At 43.2% G+C, this 22,028-nt stretch overlaps 1 protein-coding gene across 4 annotated transcripts in view; it reads right to left on the reverse strand.

The window, feature by feature from the left end:
- LOC137415939 (traf2 and NCK-interacting protein kinase-like) overlaps positions 1 to 22,028 on the reverse strand; it is a 353,089-nt gene that overhangs the window by 284,240 nt on the left and 46,821 nt on the right. For all 4 annotated transcript variants that reach the window (XR_013621224.1, XM_078767554.1, XM_078767553.1 and 1 more), the window contains exon 2: positions 7,771 to 7,836. Coding sequence is in view for 3 of the 4 variants with exons in the window: in XM_078767554.1 (XP_078623680.1) it covers positions 7,771 to 7,836 (66 nt within the window). In the remaining variant the exon portion in view is untranslated. The remainder of the gene's footprint in view (positions 1 to 7,770; positions 7,837 to 22,028) is intronic.

The raw sequence follows: 22,028 nt of genomic DNA on the forward strand, positions 1-22,028 counted from the left end.
AATACAACAAGGGATTTTTTAACACTTACAGGTTACAACATTCACAGTACAGCTTTATCATCGATGTCGTGGATGAAGAGGTTGTTGAATTCTGGAGGGGTGGAGGACACGGTTAATTGTACCGATATGAAAGGGGAAGGGGTATGTTCAAGATCCAGGGCAGTGCAGGGGCATTACACTCCTTATTGTCCCCCGTCGCACCGCGGAGAAAAAGGGGGACTATGGTTTTCCCCTCCGTCCGTGTGTCCGTCCGTCCGTCCGTCCGTGCGTGCGTACGTGCGTAAGCGAAGGACCGCATTCGAATTTGGTCTGTGGGAGCAACCCACGTCAAAATCCAAGATGGCCGCCGCCATGTATGTCTGATGCCATGTATTTCTGAACATTGTGAGTGGAATATCTTGATAAACAAGCATTCTGAGTATTGCGCTGCAATACATGTCCCCTACCAAAGTTCAAAGTGCCATAACTTTGTCAAAAATGATCGAATATGCAAATTTATGCACGGTTGATGCTGCTTTTCAAACTTGATCTGAGGTATGCTGAGACACGTGTGTCACACCTCACCTCGTTGGTAAGCCCACAAGGTCGCTCCGTGGAGCGGCCTGCACGTATTGCACTGTGTGAATTATATAAACTATTACCAACTCACGGTCTGAGGTACTAGCGATTCAAGATATCCATTTTTTATGGCACATTGGGGAAGCCAATGCGAGGTTTCTTCTTCCTCAGCTTGTCACAACTCTGTCAAATGCGATCGATTTTAAAAAGTCAGAATTTGACCAAATCTGTTTTATTCGTTTGTTAATATACCTCAGCTATTGACAAATCTTAAATTAGAATTTTATTTGAGGTTAAAATGACCGCGACAGGTCGTGTCCAACAATGCTTTCAGTCTGTACATGTGATAAATAATTAAATCCGCACTCTTCACACCTCTTCTTCTTCACGTAATAACAACTTCTAGCTTCCAGATCGTACATCCAATCATCTTGAAATTACGCACACTTGTTACTCTTCATGACTTCTACTATAGTATGAAGTTTCACGTCGATTAATAAAGCGATTCAAGAGATATCCATTTTTAAAAAATATTTTCGTTTAATTAACGATATCTGCCAAACCACGTAAGCTATCGCAAATTCCAAAAGGACATTTTAGTAGACTGACATGCGGAACAAATCTGTGAAGTTTCCCCTCGATTGGATCAAAAATGAGGGAGGGGCTCGGTTTTAAAGGTTCATGCTTAAAAACGTCATAACACTAAAGCCATGTGACGCATGACGTCATGCTCGGTGACTTTTTTGTTCGTCATGGATATGCGATTCTGCCTGCAAAGTTTGGCCTCGATTTGTTCAGCCGTTACAGAGAAAAATGGGTTTTCGTGTTTTCACGAAAAACAATATGGCGCCCGAACCACGTGACCTGTGACGTCATAATTACCATTAAAATATTCTACAGGCCGAGTCGCTCCTATGGTGAAAATTTGATCTCAATCGGTCCTATTATTGCAGAGAAAATCTTTTTTAAAGGAAATTAAAACTTAAAATGGCACTGAGTTAAGGATCATCAGAATTATCAGAATTCCCAAAGTTCAAAGTGCCATAACTTTGTCAAACATGATCGAAACGTCGTGAAGTTCGAACCTGACCTGTAACGTACCATGAGGAAACGATGTGCCAAGTTTGAAATCATTAGCATTAAGCGTTTAGAAAAAAAGTCCGGAAAACTGTTCTTTGCGTGACAGACTGACGGACTGACAGACTGACGGACTGACGGACTGACGGACGGAGGGATGGCGTGCAAACCTATAGTCCCCTCCGGTGTACACCGGTTGGGGACTAATAAGCGAAGTACCAACTTCTAATCTGGTGTGTGGGTGTATCTAGGCATAAGGAAGAACCCTATTGAAAATTGGGTAGCCACGTCAAAATCCAAGATGGCCGTCACCATATATATGTCTGAACCTTGTGAGCGAAATATCTTGAAAAATAAGCGAAGTACCAACTTACTAGTACCCGACTGCAAAGCCGCAATGAGCCGGCGAAGCCAAAGCCTCTTGTCACTATTTTGCCCATCACTATGGCATCAGTGGGTTAGGTAGTTGGTAGTAGGTAGGTGTAGTAGGTACCGTACCTAATTCAAAATGACACCATTTGCATTCTGGATGAGATTAAAATTTATAAAATTTCCTTCTTGGTGAATTCCGTCTCAACTTCGGATATTTCCGGCCGTGAAAAACTATTCCCTACGGCCGCGAGATTTCTAAAAAATAATTCTTCGTCAATTTTAGAATATTTGATGCCGTTTTCAGCGTCCGAAAAGCGGTAAAAAGCTTTTTTGAAATATTTTTTCAAATGCTCGAATCTCATTGGTTCCGGTAATTGGTGACGATTTTCGTTGAAGATAACCAGGGTCTGTGTGGGCCCAGGGAACGAGGTTGGTCTTAAAGTATTTTAATTACAAATTAGAGGTGCATAAGATTGTGAATCAAACAAAGACGGGTGAAACAAACTCCTATTGAACTTTTTCGCAATTTTTTATGCATACTTCCGCATCCGCAAGATGGCGGCCTCCATTGAGCGATTTGGTGCGTCAAAGCTTCGAAATTCTCAAGGGATCCAGCAAAATCTGGCTTTTCAACATAATACGTACGCGTTCATTCACAACACCGGCTTCGCCGGCTATAATCTGGTGTGTGGGTGTATCTTGGCATAAGGAAGAACCCTATTGAAAATTGGGTCGCCACGTCAAAATCCAAGATGGCCGCCGCCATGTATGTCTGAAATTTGTGAGTGGAATATCTTGAAAAATAAGCGAAGTACCAACTTCTAATCTGGTGTGTGGGTGTACCTAGGCATAAGGAAGAATGATGTTGAAAATTGGGTCGCCACGTCAAAATCCAAGATGGCCGCCGCCATGTATGTCTGAAATTTGTGAGCGAAATATCATATCATAGCATGTTTTCTGCGTCTTCCACTTTGTCAACTCACATCACTTCCCCAACGGGGGACCTAGGCGTAACGCTTGTTCATATCGTGAAGGAGCTGGAGAAGGTTCTGGATGGGAGGATAAGGAAGAGTGTGGAGAAGGAGATCAGTGAAGAGCAGCAGGGTTTCAGAAAGGGTCGGGAAACGACGGATGGGATGTTCGTGCTGAGACAGCTGGTAGAGAAGAGGTTGGAGGTGCAAGATGAAATAGCATTGGGATTTGTGGATCTGGAGAAGGCTTACAACACTGTCCCGAGAGAGATGGTGGTGGCGACACTGGTATGGATGGGAGTGACGGAGGCAGAAGTTAGGTTGGTGGAAGGGATGTACAAGGGAACGAAGGGCAGAGATTTGGTTGGTCCTGGGATGTCGGAGGAGTTCACTGTGAACATCGTTTGAGGCAGGGAAGCTCTCAGCCCACTCATGTTTATCATGGTGATGGAGCTGGTAAGTAGGAAGGTAAACATGAAAGATATCCTGGGGAGGATATTGTATGTGGACGATCTGGCTGCTATGGTGGAGAGAGGGCAGGAGATGCAGGAGGTACTGGGGGAGTAGAAGGAGGCATTTGAGAAACATGGGCTGAAAATACCTAGGTAGTAGGTTGTAGACAGCAACCACCCAGGGTGGTACTACCATCCTGACTTCGGAGCGTTAAAGTGGCGCCCGGAACCATCTTACACTCTCCATGTCAGGATTGCTGGTCTTACTTTCTGTCTCACTCAAACTACAACTACCGGGCTGGCTTTAATCTCTTTCTCGCAAACAAATATCACACACTTTTCATCATACACTTTTTGTACACCGCTCCTTTCCTATGTCACCTCCAGGCATTGCAAATCGTCATTGCCGGGCACCGAAGGGGGCTTGGCAGTGACGCACGCTGAAAGAGAGTACTCAGTTTTCACTCTGGTTTCTTGTTTGTTGTACACCGCTCCTTTCCTATGCCATCTCCAGGCATTGCAAATCGTCATTGCCGGGCACCAAAGGGGGCTCGGCAGTGACGCACGCTGAAAGAGAGTACTCAGTTTTCACTCTGGTTTCTTGTTTGTTTGTTTGTTTTCTTTCTTGGTTGTCCGGACGATATCTCAGCCATCCTTTGAGCTAGGAAGCTGAAATTTCGGCACAGTAGTGAGCAAGTCCTTTGTCAAATACGGTATTTTTTGTTTTTTGAATAATCAATTAATTGAGGAGTTATTTAATTATTAGCGTTTAATTAAGTACTTATTTAATTAATTAAATTTCATTTCTCTTCTGACCATTATTAACTCAGGCACCTTTTCAGTTAGGAAGCTGATATTTGGACATGCCAATGACCAGGTGATTTGGCTGCAAAGGATATTTTTGATTTATTAATTAATCAATTAATCGATTAATTATTTAATTATTCGATTAATGACAAAAAAAAATTTTTTTTTTAAGTTACAGATTCTGATGAAATAGTGGTAGTTTATGTGTTCTCTGACCAAATTGATTAATAATTTAATTTTTTTATGATTATTATTTATTTATTTTCATTATTAATCATTTATTTATTTTCTTTCTCATTTGGCTAATATCTCAGGCACCTTTTGAGCTGGGAAGCTAATATTTGGACATGAGTGACCAAGTGATGTGGCTATCAAGGATATTTTTGATTTATTGATTAATCATTTCATCTATTAAGTATTTATTGATTAATCGATTAATTATTTATTGAGTAATCAATTAATTATTAATTTTTTTATAAATGACTTATTTAATTAAATTTCTAAAAGATACATCTTCGGATGAAGCACTACTGGTTTAGTTATGCGATTAGCCAATTGATTATGAAAATATTTTGTGATAATCTTTTATTGATTTTAATTATACAATTAATCAATCAATTAGTGTACACCTCTCCCTCCCAATGCAGCCTCAATGAGCTGCACTGCGGTATTGCCGGGCGCCGGAGGCGCCCCGGCAATGCCGCGCTGCAGCATATTTAATTATTTGGCATGGGGCGGTGTACTTTGAATGTATCTGTACTTGTTTGTTTTCTTGTTTCCTTGGTTGTCCGGACGATATCTCAGCCATCCTTTGAGCTAGGAAGCTGAAATTTCGGCACAATAGTGAGCAAGTCCTTTGTCAAAAACGGTATTTTTTGTTTTTTGATTAATCAATAAATTGAGGAGTTATTTAATTATTAGCGATTAATTCAGTACTTATTTAATTAATCAAATTTCCTTTCTCTTCTGACCATTAACTCAGGCACCTTTTGAGTTAGGAAGCTGACATTTGGACATGCCAATGACCAGGTGATTTGGCTGCAAAGGATATTTTTGATTTATTAATTAATAAATTAATCGATTAATTATGTAATTATTTGATTAATGCCAAAAAAAAATTTAAATTTAAAGTTACAGATTCTGATGAAATAGTGGTAGTTTATGTGTTCTCTGACCAAATTGATTAATAATTTAATTTTTTAATGATTATTATTTATTTATTTTCATTATTAATCATTTATTTATTTTCTTTCTCATTTGGCCAATATCTCAGGCACCTTTTGAGCTGGGAAGCTAATATTTGGACATGAGTGACCAAGCGATGTGGCTATCAAGGATATTTTTGATTTATTGATTAATCATTTCATCTATTAATTATTTATTGATTAATCGATTAATTATTTATTGAGTAATCAATTAATTATTTAATTTTTTATAAATGACTTATTTAATTACATTTCTAAAAGATACATCTTCGGATGAAGCACTAGTGGTTTAGTTATGCGATTAGCCAATTGATTATGAAAATATTTTGTGATAATCTTTTATTGATTTTAATTATACAATTAATCAATCAATTAGTGTACACCTATCCCTCCCAATGCAGCCTCAATGAGCTGCACTGTGGTATTGCCGGGCGCCGGAGGCGCCCCGGCAATGCCGCGCTGCAGCATATTTAATTATTTGGCATGGGGCGGTGTACTTTGAATGTATGTGTACTTGTCTTCTCTTTTATTTAATTAAGGCCTGGCCTTGATGATGGCTATCCAGTCCATGCCTGCAGCCTCCAACATAAAAAAAAACAAATATATATATATATACATACATATATATTATATATATATATATAAGCATGGAGAAGATGGAGGTGATTTGAATATCATCTTGGGTCTGGCAGCAGAGAAAAGATTTGAATATCATCTTGGAAGGGAAGGAGATCAGACAAGGAAATGCGTATGAGTATCTGGGTGGAACAGTGACCGAGGATGGTAAGTCAAAGGCAGATGTGTAGAGGAGGATTCAGGTGGATGTGAATGCGTGGAGGAGTGTGGAGGGTGTAATGGCAGCCAGAAATATTTCAAGGAGATTGAAAGGGAAGGTTTTGATGTCGTGTGTAACGCCAGTCTATCGTTCCAGTCTAGAGATGGTGGCACCGACAGAGAGACAACAACAGAGGTTACAGGTTTGTGAGAACAACAGGGTCAGGTGGATTGCAGGAAATAAGAGGCTCGATAGAAGGAGAATGGATGACTTGAGAGAGGAGATTGGCTGCCGAGATGTTGAGATGGGCTGGACACGTGGTGCAGATGGGGGAAGAACGAATGCCAAGAGAGCGGATAGATTGAGTGAACAAGGTCGGAAGAAAAGAGGCAGACCGCGGTTAAGATGGGAGGATTGTGTGAAGAGGGATATCATTAAAGTGGGGGTGGTTGGAGGATGGAGATTGTTGGCCGAGGACAGAAGGGAGTGGAGGAATATTGTGGTCAAGGCAGGGCAGGAGCTTGGTACCTTTGGACCTCACCGCTTATAAAGGGAAGAGGAGGAGAACAACATCGTGGTCCCGAATAACACACAAACAGGGACTTATTGTCCAGTTCCTTCCATGTCTGGAGTTGGTTGCAGGAGAAGCCAATTCACTTGCCAGGGTTTCGTCAGCTGTATATTTATCTCGATGCTTTAATCAACTTTGGCAGCTCTTGATCGACAGATAAATTGAGCGTAAGGTGGGGCAAGTTGCCCCTGGTGGGAGAGGTGGGCCAAAATACTACCCCCTCCCTCACGTCACACATTATTTATGTTTGAATCCTACATGGTCCTATTGTTGAGCATATACAGAATATTTTCATTTGAAATTGCCTGCTACACCATCAGCCAGACGTTCAACGGACGTTCAGGATACTGAACAGATAATCTGGACCAAGGAGGGCATGCAGAGGATGGGGAGAGGATGGGGAGAAGGGTAACTTGCCACACTCTACTCAACTTCATCAACAGATCACAAATACCACACCAAAAGTTATACCTCATAGATGTTTCTACATTACTCTAGTTTGAGTTGCAAATCTTTACAAACATCATATTTGTCAGATATTTCGTCTCAGGAATGAAACATATAGAAGGAATACTTTGGGACTATCAGACAGAAAGAAGTTTGGTGGCATTTTAAAATACGACTCTAACAAGAAAATACATTTGCTACTCGTGAATTTGGTACTTCATTCCCCTGTGGATATTTCCCAACAAAGAGTGAGGCTCATGGAAGAGCAATGTTAAATTGACAGTGGGGTGGTGGGGCAACAATTGGGCACAACTACCGAGGGGATAAACGGACAGGGAAGGGTGAGAGAGAAGGGGAAGAAGTCTTCTCAAGACTTTATAGGATGGCGCAATCCCAAAGAAGCAAATGTTCAAGGCTCAGCACAGTCATGATTCTAAAATCCCCTCACAGAATCTTGTAAAATAAAAAATGAAATCTTAATATGAAGATTGTGCATCACCATGTTATAATATCGACTTTAAGATGGATTCCTCACCTTGTAGACTTTACCGTAAGTTCCATTTCCAACCAGCTCCACGAGTTCAAAAATTCCATCTGGTTCCTGAAAGACAAAACCAGCAAAGAGTAAAACACATACGGATTGATTTGTGTTTATCTGACCTGAGTTACCCGAGTTATCTTGCTCAGGACCTGTTGGCTCTACACTTGGACATTTCCTTTACGATTCATCAAAAACAACTCGAGAGTTCATAGAACATGATACCCTGTGCAGTATTATTAGCCCCCATTGGACTTAGTCCCAAACGGGGGCTTATGGATTTGGTCTTGTCCGTCCGTCCGTGTGTCTGCAACCATATCTCGGAGATGTGTGGACCAATTTTGTTCATATTTGGCACAAAGACAATACCTGACAGTATACATATGCACATGATTTTGTTTCACAGTACAATCAAAGATGGCCAACTGGTGGCCATTTTGGTTGCAAAAAACCCGATATTGAACACGTCCTCATCCTTTTCTCGGACATGCATTTACCGATCTCCTTCAATCTTAGCACACAGATAAAGAATGATGTCTTGCATATGCGTGCCATTTCTTTTTGAGAACATATCCAAGATGGCTGACAGGTGGTCATTTTGTTACTTAAATGTGTCCCCAAGCATTTCTTGAACATGCATGATCCGGTTTTGTTCAAACTTGGCACAAGCACAGCACATGACGGCATATACGTGCACTTCACTTTATTTTGCGATTGATCAAAGATGGCCAACTGGTAGACTGGCAGCCATTTTAGTTGTAAAAAAAAACCGATATTGACCACGTCATCAACCATTTATTGGACATGCATTTACGGATCTGGTTCAAATTTGACACACAGATAATGAAGGATGGGTTACATATGCAAGTTATTATTTTCGAGATCAGATCCAAGATGGACGCCTGGCGGCCATTTTGTTACTTAAACATCTCCCCATCCATTTATCAGACATGCATGGCCCGATTTTCTTCAAACTTGGCACAAAAACAATACATGCGTATACATATGCACAAGATGTTGCTTTGTCATCTGACCAAAGATGGCCGACTGACAGCCTTTAACTCCGTACAGCAAAATTACTAAAACCACGGTGGGGACTATGACATTTTATGTCTTTTTCCTCTTGTTTTGTATGCAGCCTGTGGCTGCTAGTTGCATCATTGCTGGGAGCATGGCTGTGTTGCTGATACAGTGGCCCCTGTTTCCCGTAAGCTGGTGCTCATTAAGCCGACCTCGGTAGGATTAAAGGTTGAGCTGATGGTTGAGTTACCCAAACCAACTGATGTAAGTTAACGGCTTAAGCGGCTCAAACCAAGCTCAAAACTCACTCAAACAGCGGCTCAAACTCAAGATTAAGCCAGCCATCTTAACTTAAGCCAGCCACCTTAACCGTTAAGCCAACACTAGGTGTTTATTCAGTTACCATGTTTCTTGTTGAGCATTCGCCAAGTGGCTTAAGGACTTAAGCAAGCACTCCATTTAAAACCATTGATAATTATCAATGAACATAACATGAATCAAATGAACATAAAATGAACATTATAATGAACAGATGGCTTGGCAAGCGCTAGCTAGCTGCTTGGTAAATGAACACACCACATGGCTCTCCTGCAAAGTGTTCAATTATAATACGGTGCTTCATTAATTTCAAATAATGATTTTAAAGATTGCTTTAAAAATCCAGAAGTTTAGCGCTACTGAAGCAGTCTTGTATACCTCACCATTATAGGCTTTAATAATACAACGTTCAGTCGCAGTTTATGAGATGGAGGCTTTATTGGTCACCATCGAATGCATCGTCAACTAGAACTGCACTCGAGAAAGCATACCACCGCCAGGCTGAAAAGTTTACGTTTTGAATCTCAATGATAGGTCGGATCTGGATTTGGACCTGAACCAAAAGCTAATCGGCTAGTTCTTGTTATTTACCCAACTCATCCACCATGTTTTGGCATAAGTAAGTCATCCACAACTTTTTGAAATATCTTGCTATGTATCGTTTTTGGCTCTATCACTCAATGGTGAAGAATCACTTACAAAAAAATTTTACATTCTCATATCTAGATATGGATCTTCATCAAAATTCGATTGATTCGTCCTTGTCACACACCCAACCTGTTCACCAAGTTTCGTCCAAACCCGTCCACAACTATTTGATATATCTTGCTATATATTGTTTTGGCCTAACTCTCGATGGTTGGACCAATGGAAATTTCGATGACGGGAAAGGTGTATGCTGCATGTGTGAGAAGTGTTATGATTTATGGGAGCGAGACATGGGTAATGAACGTAGAGCAGCAACGAAGGCTGGAAAGGGTGGAAATGCGAATGGTTCGGTGGATGTGCAGAGTATCGTTGAGAGAGAGGAAGACAAATGATGAATTGCGAAAGATGATGGGAATAGAGCCTGTGATTGATGCTGTGAAGAGGAACAGGTTGAGATGGTTTGGTCATGTGTTGAGGAAGGATGAAAGTGACTGGTTGAGTAGAGTGATGGAAATGAATGTAGAAGGAAGTAGAGGACGGGGAAGACCGATAAAGACTTGGCTAAAGATGGTGGAAGAAGAAATGCGGGCAAGGGTGTTAACAAGGAGAGATGCAGAAAATAGGGCAAAATGGAGAAGATTGTCATGGGGACCGCAAGGCTAACCCCCGCTCTAGCAGGGAAAATGGCCTTAAAATGCCTGTTGTTGTTGTGTTGTAACTCTCGATGGTGAAGAATCACTTTAAGATATTCTCTGATCCGGATTCAAATCTCCACCAAAATGTAGTCATTTCATCTGCCACATACCCAACCTCTCCACCAAATGTCGTCTAAATCTCTCCACAACTTTTCGAGATATTTGCAAAATCCCCTCCCCCCCCCACCCTGGCTCAAAAAAGTTGCCATGGATACATCAAATCTTCCATTTCATTAAGATTAAAATTGACCAAGATTAAAATGGATCTTGATCAAAGTTTGGGTCACTCGGATGAAAATTGACGATTTTTCAGATGAAAATTGATGATTTCTACGTGCCTGCTGTTTATGTCCTTTACGGCATCCTTAAAACAGTAAGTTTCCTGTTTGGAATGATTTTCAATTGTGTTTGACAACCAGGCAAACAGACAGAGTAAAAAAAGATGTCACTCCTCTGTGCAAGTGTGTTCGGGCCAAATTCAGTGCCAAAAGATGGGAAAGTGCCAAACTTGTCTTCTGATTCATGTTCTGATTTGTGTTCAAAATATAACATTCCATTTAAATAAGTTGTTCGTCTATCATAAACTGACAATCATAAACTGATAAGACAGACAGAAGGACCTGGAGAGGACAGACCTGACCCAATGACTTAACCCTGTTTTTCGCTTGGCGTGCGCGGAGTAACTAGAACAGCACTCGTAGAGCACATTGTCTCGCCTCGCACATTCATTCTGAACAAAATTATCATCGTTAACTGAACACGCTACTATTATGGCTCACTGCTGTCATGCCTATATGCCGATATCATCCATCAACCCTATAATGTCACAGTTTCTTGGCATGCGTTATGACATCATAAATCGAATTCTTCACTTACATCGGATCGTAGATCAGATACAGTCGTGGCCAAAAATATTGGCACCGTTGCACGTTTTTCAAATAATGCACCATTTCTTCCAGAAAATTGTTTAAATTAAAGAATCTTTTGGTATCGACATATGTAGGGTAGGGTGGGGCAAGAGGCCCAGTATGGGTCAAACGCCTACCCACAATATATACTAAACCACGTGATGCAACGAGCCCCATGATGCCTTGCGAGCTTCCTTCCGCAAACATCCTTTCCCACCACGACGGCGACACAGGCAGAGAAAGCGGTACGTTTCTCAGATGTTTTTCTTTGTTTTCGTCCTGTTTGTTGTAAATTTCATACTTCATTTGTTCAGTACCATCATCTAAATAGCAGAAGAAACAGAACGTCTCTACTTTTTCTTGTTATAGGGATCTGTTAGCTATCTGTTGATGCCAGACTAAACTAGTTGCCTCCCTTGCTTTAAGTCAGATTTCCAAAGATAAGATTTGTAACAGATTGGGGTCAAACGCCCACTGGGATGTTGGGGCAAGACGCCTATGGTGGGCCTTTTGCCCCAATCACAGGGCGTCGTGCCCCTCATTCCACTGAATGTAATACCGACTTGACTTGAAATGCTAGAGTACTGCATGTCTCTCTCTCTCTCTCTCTCTCTCTCTCTGCTATGCTAGTAAAAGTGACTATCATTTGAATATATTCCGCTAAGTTATGAATAAAAGAAATCGTTCTCTCCCGTCACGACTTCACCCTCAGGCAGCCTCAAGCAACCAGCTGACATGTGCCCATGACTGTTTGAATTTGACCAAGTCACAATTCATGACATTTTGTATTTACAGTGAAATTTCCTCTATGTAGGAGACTATGTTTTTCTAGTCAGACGTTAGTATTATCTTCTTTTTATGTAATTCGGAAGTAAGGGGCAAAACGCTCACTTCTCAGGGGCAACACGCCCACAGTAAGCGTTTTGCCCCAACCTGGTGGGCGTTTTACCGCATGGGGCAAAGAGGCGAAAAATAAAAAAACATAGTTTCACTTCTTGTTCTTTTTCGTTTTTTTCTATCTTGGTGTGCTTGTGCTATTATGTAGCGCTAATGTGTCCTTATTGTTTGCATTTACTTTTAGTTCTCTATAGCTGCAACAGGAGCAGATATCAGCAATCTTGCTTAATGGGGGCGTCTTGCCCCATGCTACCCTATTTCTTTGGTTTGCAGTGGAACAAAACAAAAAAAGCTGAAAAATTATTAAATCTTAGCTTATTCCACACAGAAATCCTAAAATGGCCTGGAAAATATTATTGGCACCTTTTAGAAGTAGTTAGAAACAATTCGATTTCAGGCAAGTGATTCTCCTTTACTTTGGAATTGAACTCATCTGTGGTGAGATGCAGGTGCCTGCATTATAAGAATCACTCATTCAACCAGTTTGAATAGAGAAAAGGAGTCATTCTGCTGTTTTATGTCACTGTGTGTACCACGATGAGCATGGGAAAAGAAAGAAAACCAGATAATTGTCTGAGGAGGTCAGACTCAAGATTGTAGCCAAGTATGGACAATCTCAAGGCTACAAATCCATCTCCATAGACCTTGATGGTTCTGTGTCCACCGTACGCAATGTTATCAGGAAGTTTAAGGCCCATTGTACTGTAGCCAACCTCCCTGGACGTGGCCGCAAGAGATAACTTGACCGAAGATTGCAGCAAAGGATTGTTCGAATGGTGGAGAAAGCACCTCGATCAACTGCCAAACAGATACAGGCTGACCTTCAGACACAAGGTACGACAGTTTCAACTTGCACCATCCGTCACCAACTCAATGAAAAGGGGTTCTATGGTAGGATACCCAGGAGGACCCCACTGCTGAGAAAGCCCGACTGGAGTTTGCCAAAACACACCTGAACAAGTCAAAATCCTTCTGGGAGAATTTCCTGTGGACATATGAGACCAAATTAGAGCTTTTTGGCTCTGTGTTTGGTTTCTAAAGTTTTGGTTTCTAAAGCACATCATCTCTATGTTTACAGAAAAAAAATGAAGCCTTCAAAGAAAAGAACACCTTCCCTACAGTCAAAAATGGAGGAGGTTCACTGACGTTTTGTGGTTGCTGTGCTGCCTCTGGCACTGGGTGCCTTGAATGTGTGCATGACATCATGAAATCAGGTGATTGCCAAGGAATTTTGGAGCGCAATGTTCAACCTAGTGTCAGAAAGCTGGGTCTCCGTCGAAGGTCATGGGTCTTGCAGCAGGACAATGACCCCAACACACTTCAAAAAGCACCCAAGAATGGTTCAAGACAAAACGCTGGACTGTGCTGAAATGGCCAGCAATGAGTCCAGATCTAAATACCATTGAACACCGGTGGGGAGATCTGAAAACAGCAGTTGGGAGAAGGCACCCTTCAAATCTGGGAGAACTGGAGCAGTTTGTACAAGAAGAGTGGGCCAAACTGCCAGTAGTGAGGTGTAGGAAGCTCATTCAAGGCTATAGGAAGCGCTTGACTGCAGTTATTTGGTCCAAAGGCTGTGATACCAAATATTAAGTCTTCGGTGTCAATAATTTTGTCAATGCCATTTCTTTTTATTTTCTGATTTAAAAGGATATATTAAGTTCTGAATAAAAAACAAAGGTTCTGTAATATTAACAGTGAAATAAAGAATTGTGGAGAGTGGAGACCAAATACTTTTGTCAATTTCAACTTATTTTTCGAGAAAATTGTGAGTTATTTTGAAAAAAGTGCAAGGGTGCCAATATTTTTGGACACGACTGTATATGAAGTTTCATATTTTTCGGATAAGGATTTCAATTCAACCAATTATGGCTGGAATACCATTTCGCCAATGACTTCATTATTATAACCCTATATACACAATGGGGAGTTTATGACATATGCCAAGGTACAATTTTTTTCACCAAGTGATTTCGGAGAAGTCTTTAATCCAACCTGGTTGCTATACCATGTGACACTATGATGTCAGAGTTATCAATAAAATATTCTCCATGGGGAGTCCCGTCTATGTTTAAAGTTTCACATCGATCAGACAAGCGGTTGAGGACAAAAATATTTTTAAAATGAAAAGATTATACACACACACACACACACACACACACACACACACACACACACACACGCACACACACACAGAGACACACACACACACATACACACACGAGACACTGGAGATGCAATAGTCTCACAACCCCTTTGGGGTGAGAATAAAAATGGTCTTAGACAGTAAGACAGACTCAAAGGCTGTATACATGCACACATACATATATCCTGCAGCAAAGTGAATAAGTTTGGAGCTGTGTTTTCAGGAAAGCCAACAAGAAAATCTGAGCACAGCAGAGGTCATCATCTGTACATACTAGCATTATAACGTGCCTGGCCCCTTGAACCCAACATCTCACCACTGAACAGTCATCCTGCAACAACTCTTTGCCATTACCAGACCTCCCTAAGTGGAGAAAAAACACCACGACAATATTTTTCATAATAGTAACAAATAATATAACCTGAGAGACTGCATCATTGGCTGAGTAATGTGCAATCGATGGAAGTCGACCCCACAAAGGACATACAATGAAACAAGACAAGTGTAAAAGAGACGAGAGGACTTCATGTTTGTTCTGTAACAGCTCATTACTCTGCAATAGGAACTGCATGTAGGTTCATCCCGTTGTACTTTTCATACCTGTTCTGAGTTTGGGGAACACGATGGCACGGTGTAGATTTGTGGGAATATTATTTGCATCACGTTTTATTCTCGCCTCATCAACCACCAATGAAATACCCTTTAGTGGGGGCCATGATCAAATTCAACATTGAGCCAGAATTAGAACATTAAAATGTTTCCTTCAGGACAGGTTGCCATGACAGTGATTGACTTTTAGCAAATAAATCAAAACACCTGGTTAGGCAGCATCCCAAGCTTGTGAAATTCCAACCCAGCTCTTATCACATAGCACTCTGGATACTTGGATATTGAAATGGTGTGATGTGTGGTTGAAAGTGTTACATCCCTCCATGCCTCCAACCCACCCCTTCCTCACAGTAAAGGTAAACACAGTAAATACCTATATATAGAGAACATAGATATACATAGAGTATTATGTGTGTGTGTATATAATATGTATAATATATATATATATATATCTTCTATATATATATAATAAAGTCTTTGTTTGTTTGTTTGTTTGTTTGTTTGTCTGCACGCGCTAATCTCTTGAACGGTGAAAGATAGGAGGAAACCTCTGAAACAGAAAATGTCGGGACGGGCCCTGGGAAGGTTATAGGCTAAGTGGCAAGGCCGGTTGAGGCCGCCTCGGCCGGGCTGGGCCCATTTCGCAATAAATCTTCTTCTTTCAAAATTCTCTAGAAGTACAACTTCTGCACTTAATAGGAATATCTGACTGATTGCAACACATGCTTTCAAATTCTCTCTCGCAGGGCCCGACAGAAGAAAGAACAAGGAATCGTTGAGCACTAACTGATACTGGGCTCGCGTTAGACCTATATACAGAAGATTAAATTCATTCAAAAAGAACCCGGGCAACGCCGGGTGCATTCAGCTAGTATATATATATATAAAAGAAAGTCTTTGTTTGTTTGTTTCTTTGTTTGTCTGCACGCGCTAATCTCCTGAACGGTGAAAGATAGGAAGAAACCTCTGAAACGAAAAATGTCGGGACGGGTCCCGGGAAGGTTATAGGCTTGGTTGCGAGGCCGGTCGAGGCCACCTCGGCCAGGCTGGGCCCATTTCGCAATTAAAAGCTGAGCTGAATTATAGTATTCAATCTTCTACGGCTGCGAGTAAAAGCTGAATTATAGCAGTAAATTCATTAAAAAAGAACCAAAAATGTCGGGATGGGCCCCGGGAAGGTTATAGGCTTGGTTGCGAGGCCGGTCGAGGCCACCTCGGCCAGGCTGGGCCCATTTCGCAATTAAAAGCTGAGCTGAATTTATAGTATTCAATCTTCTATGGCCACGAGTAAAAGCTGAATTATAGTAGTAAATTCATTCAAAAAGAACCAGAAATGGTGGGACAGGCCCCGGGAAGGTTATGGGCTAGGTGGTGAGGCCGGTCGAGGCCGCCTCGGCCGGGCTGGGCCCATTTTGCAATTAAAAGCTGAGCTGAATTATAGTCGTCAATCTTCTATGGTCGTGAGGAAAAGCTGAATTCTAGTAGTAAATCCATTCAAAAAGAACCCGGGCAACGCCGGGTGCATTCGGCTAGTATATGTGTATATATACATATATATATATATATATATATATATATATATATATATATATATTGTTGCGGATATGAGGATTGTGTTTTTTTATTGTGTGCTTTATTAGTATTATTGTTTATTCTGCGCCTCCTGCCTCCGGAGTTGTGTAAAGATAAAAAGGGCGTCTCGGTAGTTATTCCATAAACACCACATTGCAGGACCTGATAAAACCCTTGTTCAGTAGCTTATATCTTATTATGTGTCTTAGGGTAAGGCCTTGTCTTCCATTAGAATGACACTCCATTGCACCGAGTGAAATAAGAGTAGATTCCCTTCATTCCCATTCCCAAAACCTCCATTTCCCCTTTCGTCATTGCCAGGCCTCAATTGCCATTGCCAATTACATCCCCTCCAATTGCCGCCATTGACCACGAGGCAGGGTCAGAGAAGAAGGGCGTGTCTCCACCTCGTCATAGAGGGGAGGAGTGAGCCAGCCCCACTCGACCAACCATGAACAAGGGGTTTGGCTTGAGAGGGCGGAGAGAGAACGTTTTGGGGGAGGTTCGAAAAGGTTGAGGGGCGGGGCCTATATAACCCGCCACGGGAAGCTCCCAAAAGAGACGAGAGATGAGTCCCAGAGATGAGCTGAAAGGCTGAGCTGAGCTGCGTGGTGAGGTGCAAAGCAAAGAGCTGGGTCGTCAGAAGAGATGCGCTTTTACGGAGACAAGGAGATGAGTCTGAAAAGAGAGGTCCATGACCAGAGCTGAGTTGGTCGTCAGGGGTGGTCAGTGGTTGCGTTGAGTGGTTGCATTGGAGAAAGAGTGGTTGGACAAAAGAAAGAGAGAGGAGAGAACCCGTCACGCCAGACCCCCCACCAGCGCGTCGGCTCCGACCGTGATCCGACCCGTGATCCCGCGCACACGACAGGATCGGTGGCATCAGCGGCCGTCGAGGTCCAGCCCGACGTCCCGTGCGGGATCAAGCTCCAGCCAGCTCCGTGCCGTCCTCCCCCTCCAGCCACACACCTCCTTCCAGCCAATCCACTCTGCAATTCCCCGTGTGAGTCGTCTTTGTTTGTTCTGTCCTGGGTAGGTAATTAAGCTTGTATAAGGAATTCACTGTGTCACCTGCGTCTCATGTCCCTGTACATAATCGTGACTGCTCCTTTTTGCTTGTGTGTGTAAATAATAATAAATCCCGTTACTCTTCTGTACGTCTTCTTCCTCTTTGCATTCGGCCGCTTTAGAGTTTTCCAGATTGAGTAGCTGTGGCGCGATACGGCCAACGTTGGGTGAATCGGGTTTAGTGGGGAACAACTGTTCGGCCGCGGTTACACCACCGCTCGGTAAAAATAACATCTAACCCACGGACCGTAACAATATATATATATATATATATATATATATATATATATATATATATATATATATATATATATATATATATATATATATATCTTCTAAGAAGATGACGGCTTAGAAGATGGCGCCCACAAACAGCAAGCAGCCAATGACGGGGCTGGCCACGTGCTGGAAAGGTGGTTCCTGTGAGGTGGTCGGGCTGGTTCTCTGCCATGGTATTAATACTGTTGGACCTCGACATTCGTGGTCCCAACATTCGTGGACCTCGCGTATTCACGATTCATAACATGTGACCTGCTTCTACACCTACAGTTGCAATTCAAGGTTTAACGAAAAAAAAAACTTTTCATTTTTTTTAAACAGGTGGACTGGTCTCCTATATCCACTGCTGCTTATATCAATTCAACCTGGGAATTCTTCCACAGAAACCTGATCTCTTAATGCCAGATTCATCAAATCTCTTCAATTAACTTACCCATCCTCCCACTCTTGGTACTCTGAATCCTGTGGTGAGGCAGTTGCTTTAGAACAACTTGCATTCTCCTCCTGGATGGCAAATCCAACTGAAGACAACCTCAGATCATTCCACAAACCTCACAACAAGTGTGCCTACTCTCTGGAGAGCCAGAAAACAGCATCTGTCCAATCTCAAGAACGAGCTTTTGAACTGGTCTCCTTCCTCTAAAAACTGGTGGCACATTGTCAAGGTGGTGCCTTATCAAGACTTGCACCCTCGGCCCTCTCTGTGCTTGTTCCCCTCAGGTATCTGCAGAACGCTCGCGGCTAACCAGCAACCCCCTCCTCATGAAACTGCCTAAATCTAGAACCACAGCACACTTCCACTCATTTATTCCTCTTTTTACCACCCGTGGAACCACCTTCCATACTTTCTTCAATCTCATTCTTCCCTCGAGGTCTTCAATGCATGTGTTCACCACGATCTCAAGTCATCCCCCTTTCCAAAACCATGATCTGTTCAACTTCTGATGAACCGTCCCAAAATTTTTGCTTCTGTATCAATCTTGTCCACCCTTTGCGTTCTCTCTTACCCCTCATTGTTACCTGCACTCCTTGTTTGTCCATCTCCATCTATTTTCTTCCTGCGCCCTGCTGTTGGTGTTTCCCCTTTCTCCTGCTGCTCCTTTCTCCTTTCTACTGCTTGTGACCTGATTTATTCTGTGTCATAGCACTTCCATGTGCCCAGACCATGCAGTAACCCCACCCACACCCCTCTCACACCAATTCAAACAACATCCCCACATTCGCGGATCCACCATTTACAGCATTTTCCAGGAAAGGATCGCCCACAAATGTTGGGGTCTGCCAGTAATTGTAAGGATGATTACATGACCCCACTCACTGTCTGCAGCAACAGGTAATTCTCGCATAAATATATATATATATATATATTGTTACGGTTTTTAGAACCTTCACTTGTAAAATAATAAGCCTTGTAACTAATTCCTTGTAAATATCCCCATCTCCCAAAGGTCAAAGGTCACACCCTAGTTAGTCCATTTTGCAACACGTAGGACACCATAGGAACTTCTTCAGTTATTTCAGTAGTTTGTGTTTTAGTCAAGGCTGTGTTTCCAATAGTTTGACTCTGCGTTGCATTAATCAAATAACCTAGGCCCCTTTTAAAAATCCCCTTCATTTTGCGGTGTAGCCTCCCTCCAAATTGTGTTCCTTGGCTTGCCAGTAGCGTTCGCTGCCTGGCTCAAGACGCCATTATGCACGCGGTCAAACTGGAGAAAAAGGAGGAGGAGTTGTCGGAGCGAGGCGTGGCCCCATCAACGTGTCACGAAGGGAGGAGCCGGTGAACCCTCGCGACCAATCAGGGCTGAGGCGTGTTCACCGGTAGGCGGACCTAAAGAGCATGCGGCTTGATACGCGAGCGCATGATAAAAGCGCTCACTTGGGACTACTTCGAGAGTTGAGAGTTGGGAGTGAGAGGTCGCTGCACAGAGAGGAGAGAGAGGGCATGGACTGAGCAGAGGTGGGCGAGATTGCACCATCAATTATATTGAATTGTGCATACGGCCGTGCGAAGGACTACCTCCCCCCCCCCCCCCCCCCCACCATGTATAAGGTCCGATCGCATGACAACGGTACGCGCTTGCTGCTGCCCGGGTTCTCGCCACGGCACGAGTCAACACCCGGAGCTGGACTCGACTGGACCGGAGCCGGACCTCAATGCCCAACAATCCGACTGGACCCTTCTCCTCCTTCCTGCTATTCCCCTTTTGTGTAAGTCTGTTTGTGTTGTCCTGGGCGTGATAATTAAGAGTGTATAAGGTCTGCTTCTTCCTCTTCTTATTGTATATGCCTTTCTTTCGTTTCCTCTCCGGGTTTTCTTGTACGTAATTAATAAATCTTTGTTCTCCCTTTACTTTGGTTTCCTCTCATCCAATCGCTTTCGTGATTTCCTCAATTGAGTACCGGTGGCATGATTTGGCCAAACGCTCGGAATCGGGTTAGTCTTATTGCTAACGGCTCGGATCGCGGATTGCTAAACCGTTTGGCAATTACCATCATATCCGCGGTCTGAGCAGGAAATTATCTCACTGCTTTGCGGAGAGATTGGTAAGCAGGTATTTGGGAATCCATCTTGACAAATCACCCTGGCCAGTCTCAACCCCGCAAAGGAGCGTTATAGCTTCCAGGAACGGGGGACGGCCAGCTTAAAAGACGAGGGGATTTAACCCCCCCTTGGTAAAGCGAGCGCCGACCCCCGAATCCGCAACAATTGGTGTCAGCAGTGGGATTTGAGACCCGAACCAAATTTTCTACCATCTGAAAAATTTGGTCCAAAATTATGAGCGGCCAAAATTTTTATTAACATCCAAATTAAAGTTGTGCCATGGATACCCAAGGCGATCGGATGCCGGTGGGGGAAAATGAGGAGGTAGAGGAGTAGTTAGCGTCAACCCAGGACCCCAGGGAAGAAGTGGGAGAGATGGAAGAGGATGTTGAAGAGGGTGTAGTAGTGGGGGTTGCAGGCGCACAAAATGGCGGGGCCTCGCACATGGCCACGAGGGCCGCGCCCATTACACAAATGGGGGTGGGCGACATGCAAGCCTTCATGGCGCAATTTATGGCTGAAATGAGGCCCTGCAGGGACGAATCCACCAGGGAAATAATTGACGCCCAAAAGAATGAAATAAATAAATTACTTGGAAAAATGGACGTCCAAGAAAGGAACATAGAAAAAATGAGGGAGGAATCCAGGTGTGATCTGGGAAAATTGGGAGAAGACATAGACCGCAGGTCGAGCGGGAAAGGCACACGGGTGCACAACGAGGTAACGCGGCTTGAGGAGCGCGGGAGAAGCGACATTGAGCAAGGTACAGCCGGGTGGACCGGGATAGAAATCGCGACTCGGGGTGTGAAAAACCCGACGGCCGCCGAATTGGACAAGGCAAATTCATGTGCGCCGGCGGTTGTCGGAGGAAAAGAATTAATTCCGAATGAAATGGTTATAGTTGAAATTGGGATTGGAGAGACGGCAGAGATAGGAATGGAATCGGAGAAAGTGATGGAATGCATGCAAGGTCCGTGCTCGCATCATGATGCCGTGCTTAATCCTTATAAAGATTTGCAGGTGTTGGAGCGGCGAAGAAGAAGAATCCCCAAGGTGAGCCGGGTGATATATGGTGCTAAGACATTTGGCGGGAGAGTGTTTGGCGCGAGAGGGTTTTTCATGCAGTTGGGATCGAGGCGGCACCCGGGCGCTCGTAAAAGGTCCGTGGTGCGCGTTATGAATGGCAATGGCGCGCGTGTACGAATGGCATCGGAGCGCGAGTGTTTGTTACCGGGTGCGAGGGAGAATGCACGACAGAGTGTGATAGTGTGAGTGATTGTGACATGGAGAGTGAGTTGGTTGTGGTGAGTGAGAAAGAATGCACACCTGGAATGGTTGAGCATGTGCGAGAATGCACACCTGAGTTGGTGGTGAAGCGCGTGATTGGGTGTGCGACGAGGGCTTGCACACCCGTGAGTAGGTGTGCGCTGAATGGGTGGATGCAAGAGTGCACCCCCATGAGTGGTACGGAGTACGTACAGGGAGTGTGTGCGCAAGACGGTGCGTGAGAGAGGTGTGTTACGGAGTGTGTGATGATAGAGTGTGCGAGGAGAATG

Source organism: Myxine glutinosa, chromosome 13 (assembly GCF_964187855.1).
Source record: "Myxine glutinosa chromosome 13, kmMyxGlut1.1, whole genome shotgun sequence".
Taxonomy (NCBI): Eukaryota; Metazoa; Chordata; class Myxini; order Myxiniformes; family Myxinidae; genus Myxine; species Myxine glutinosa.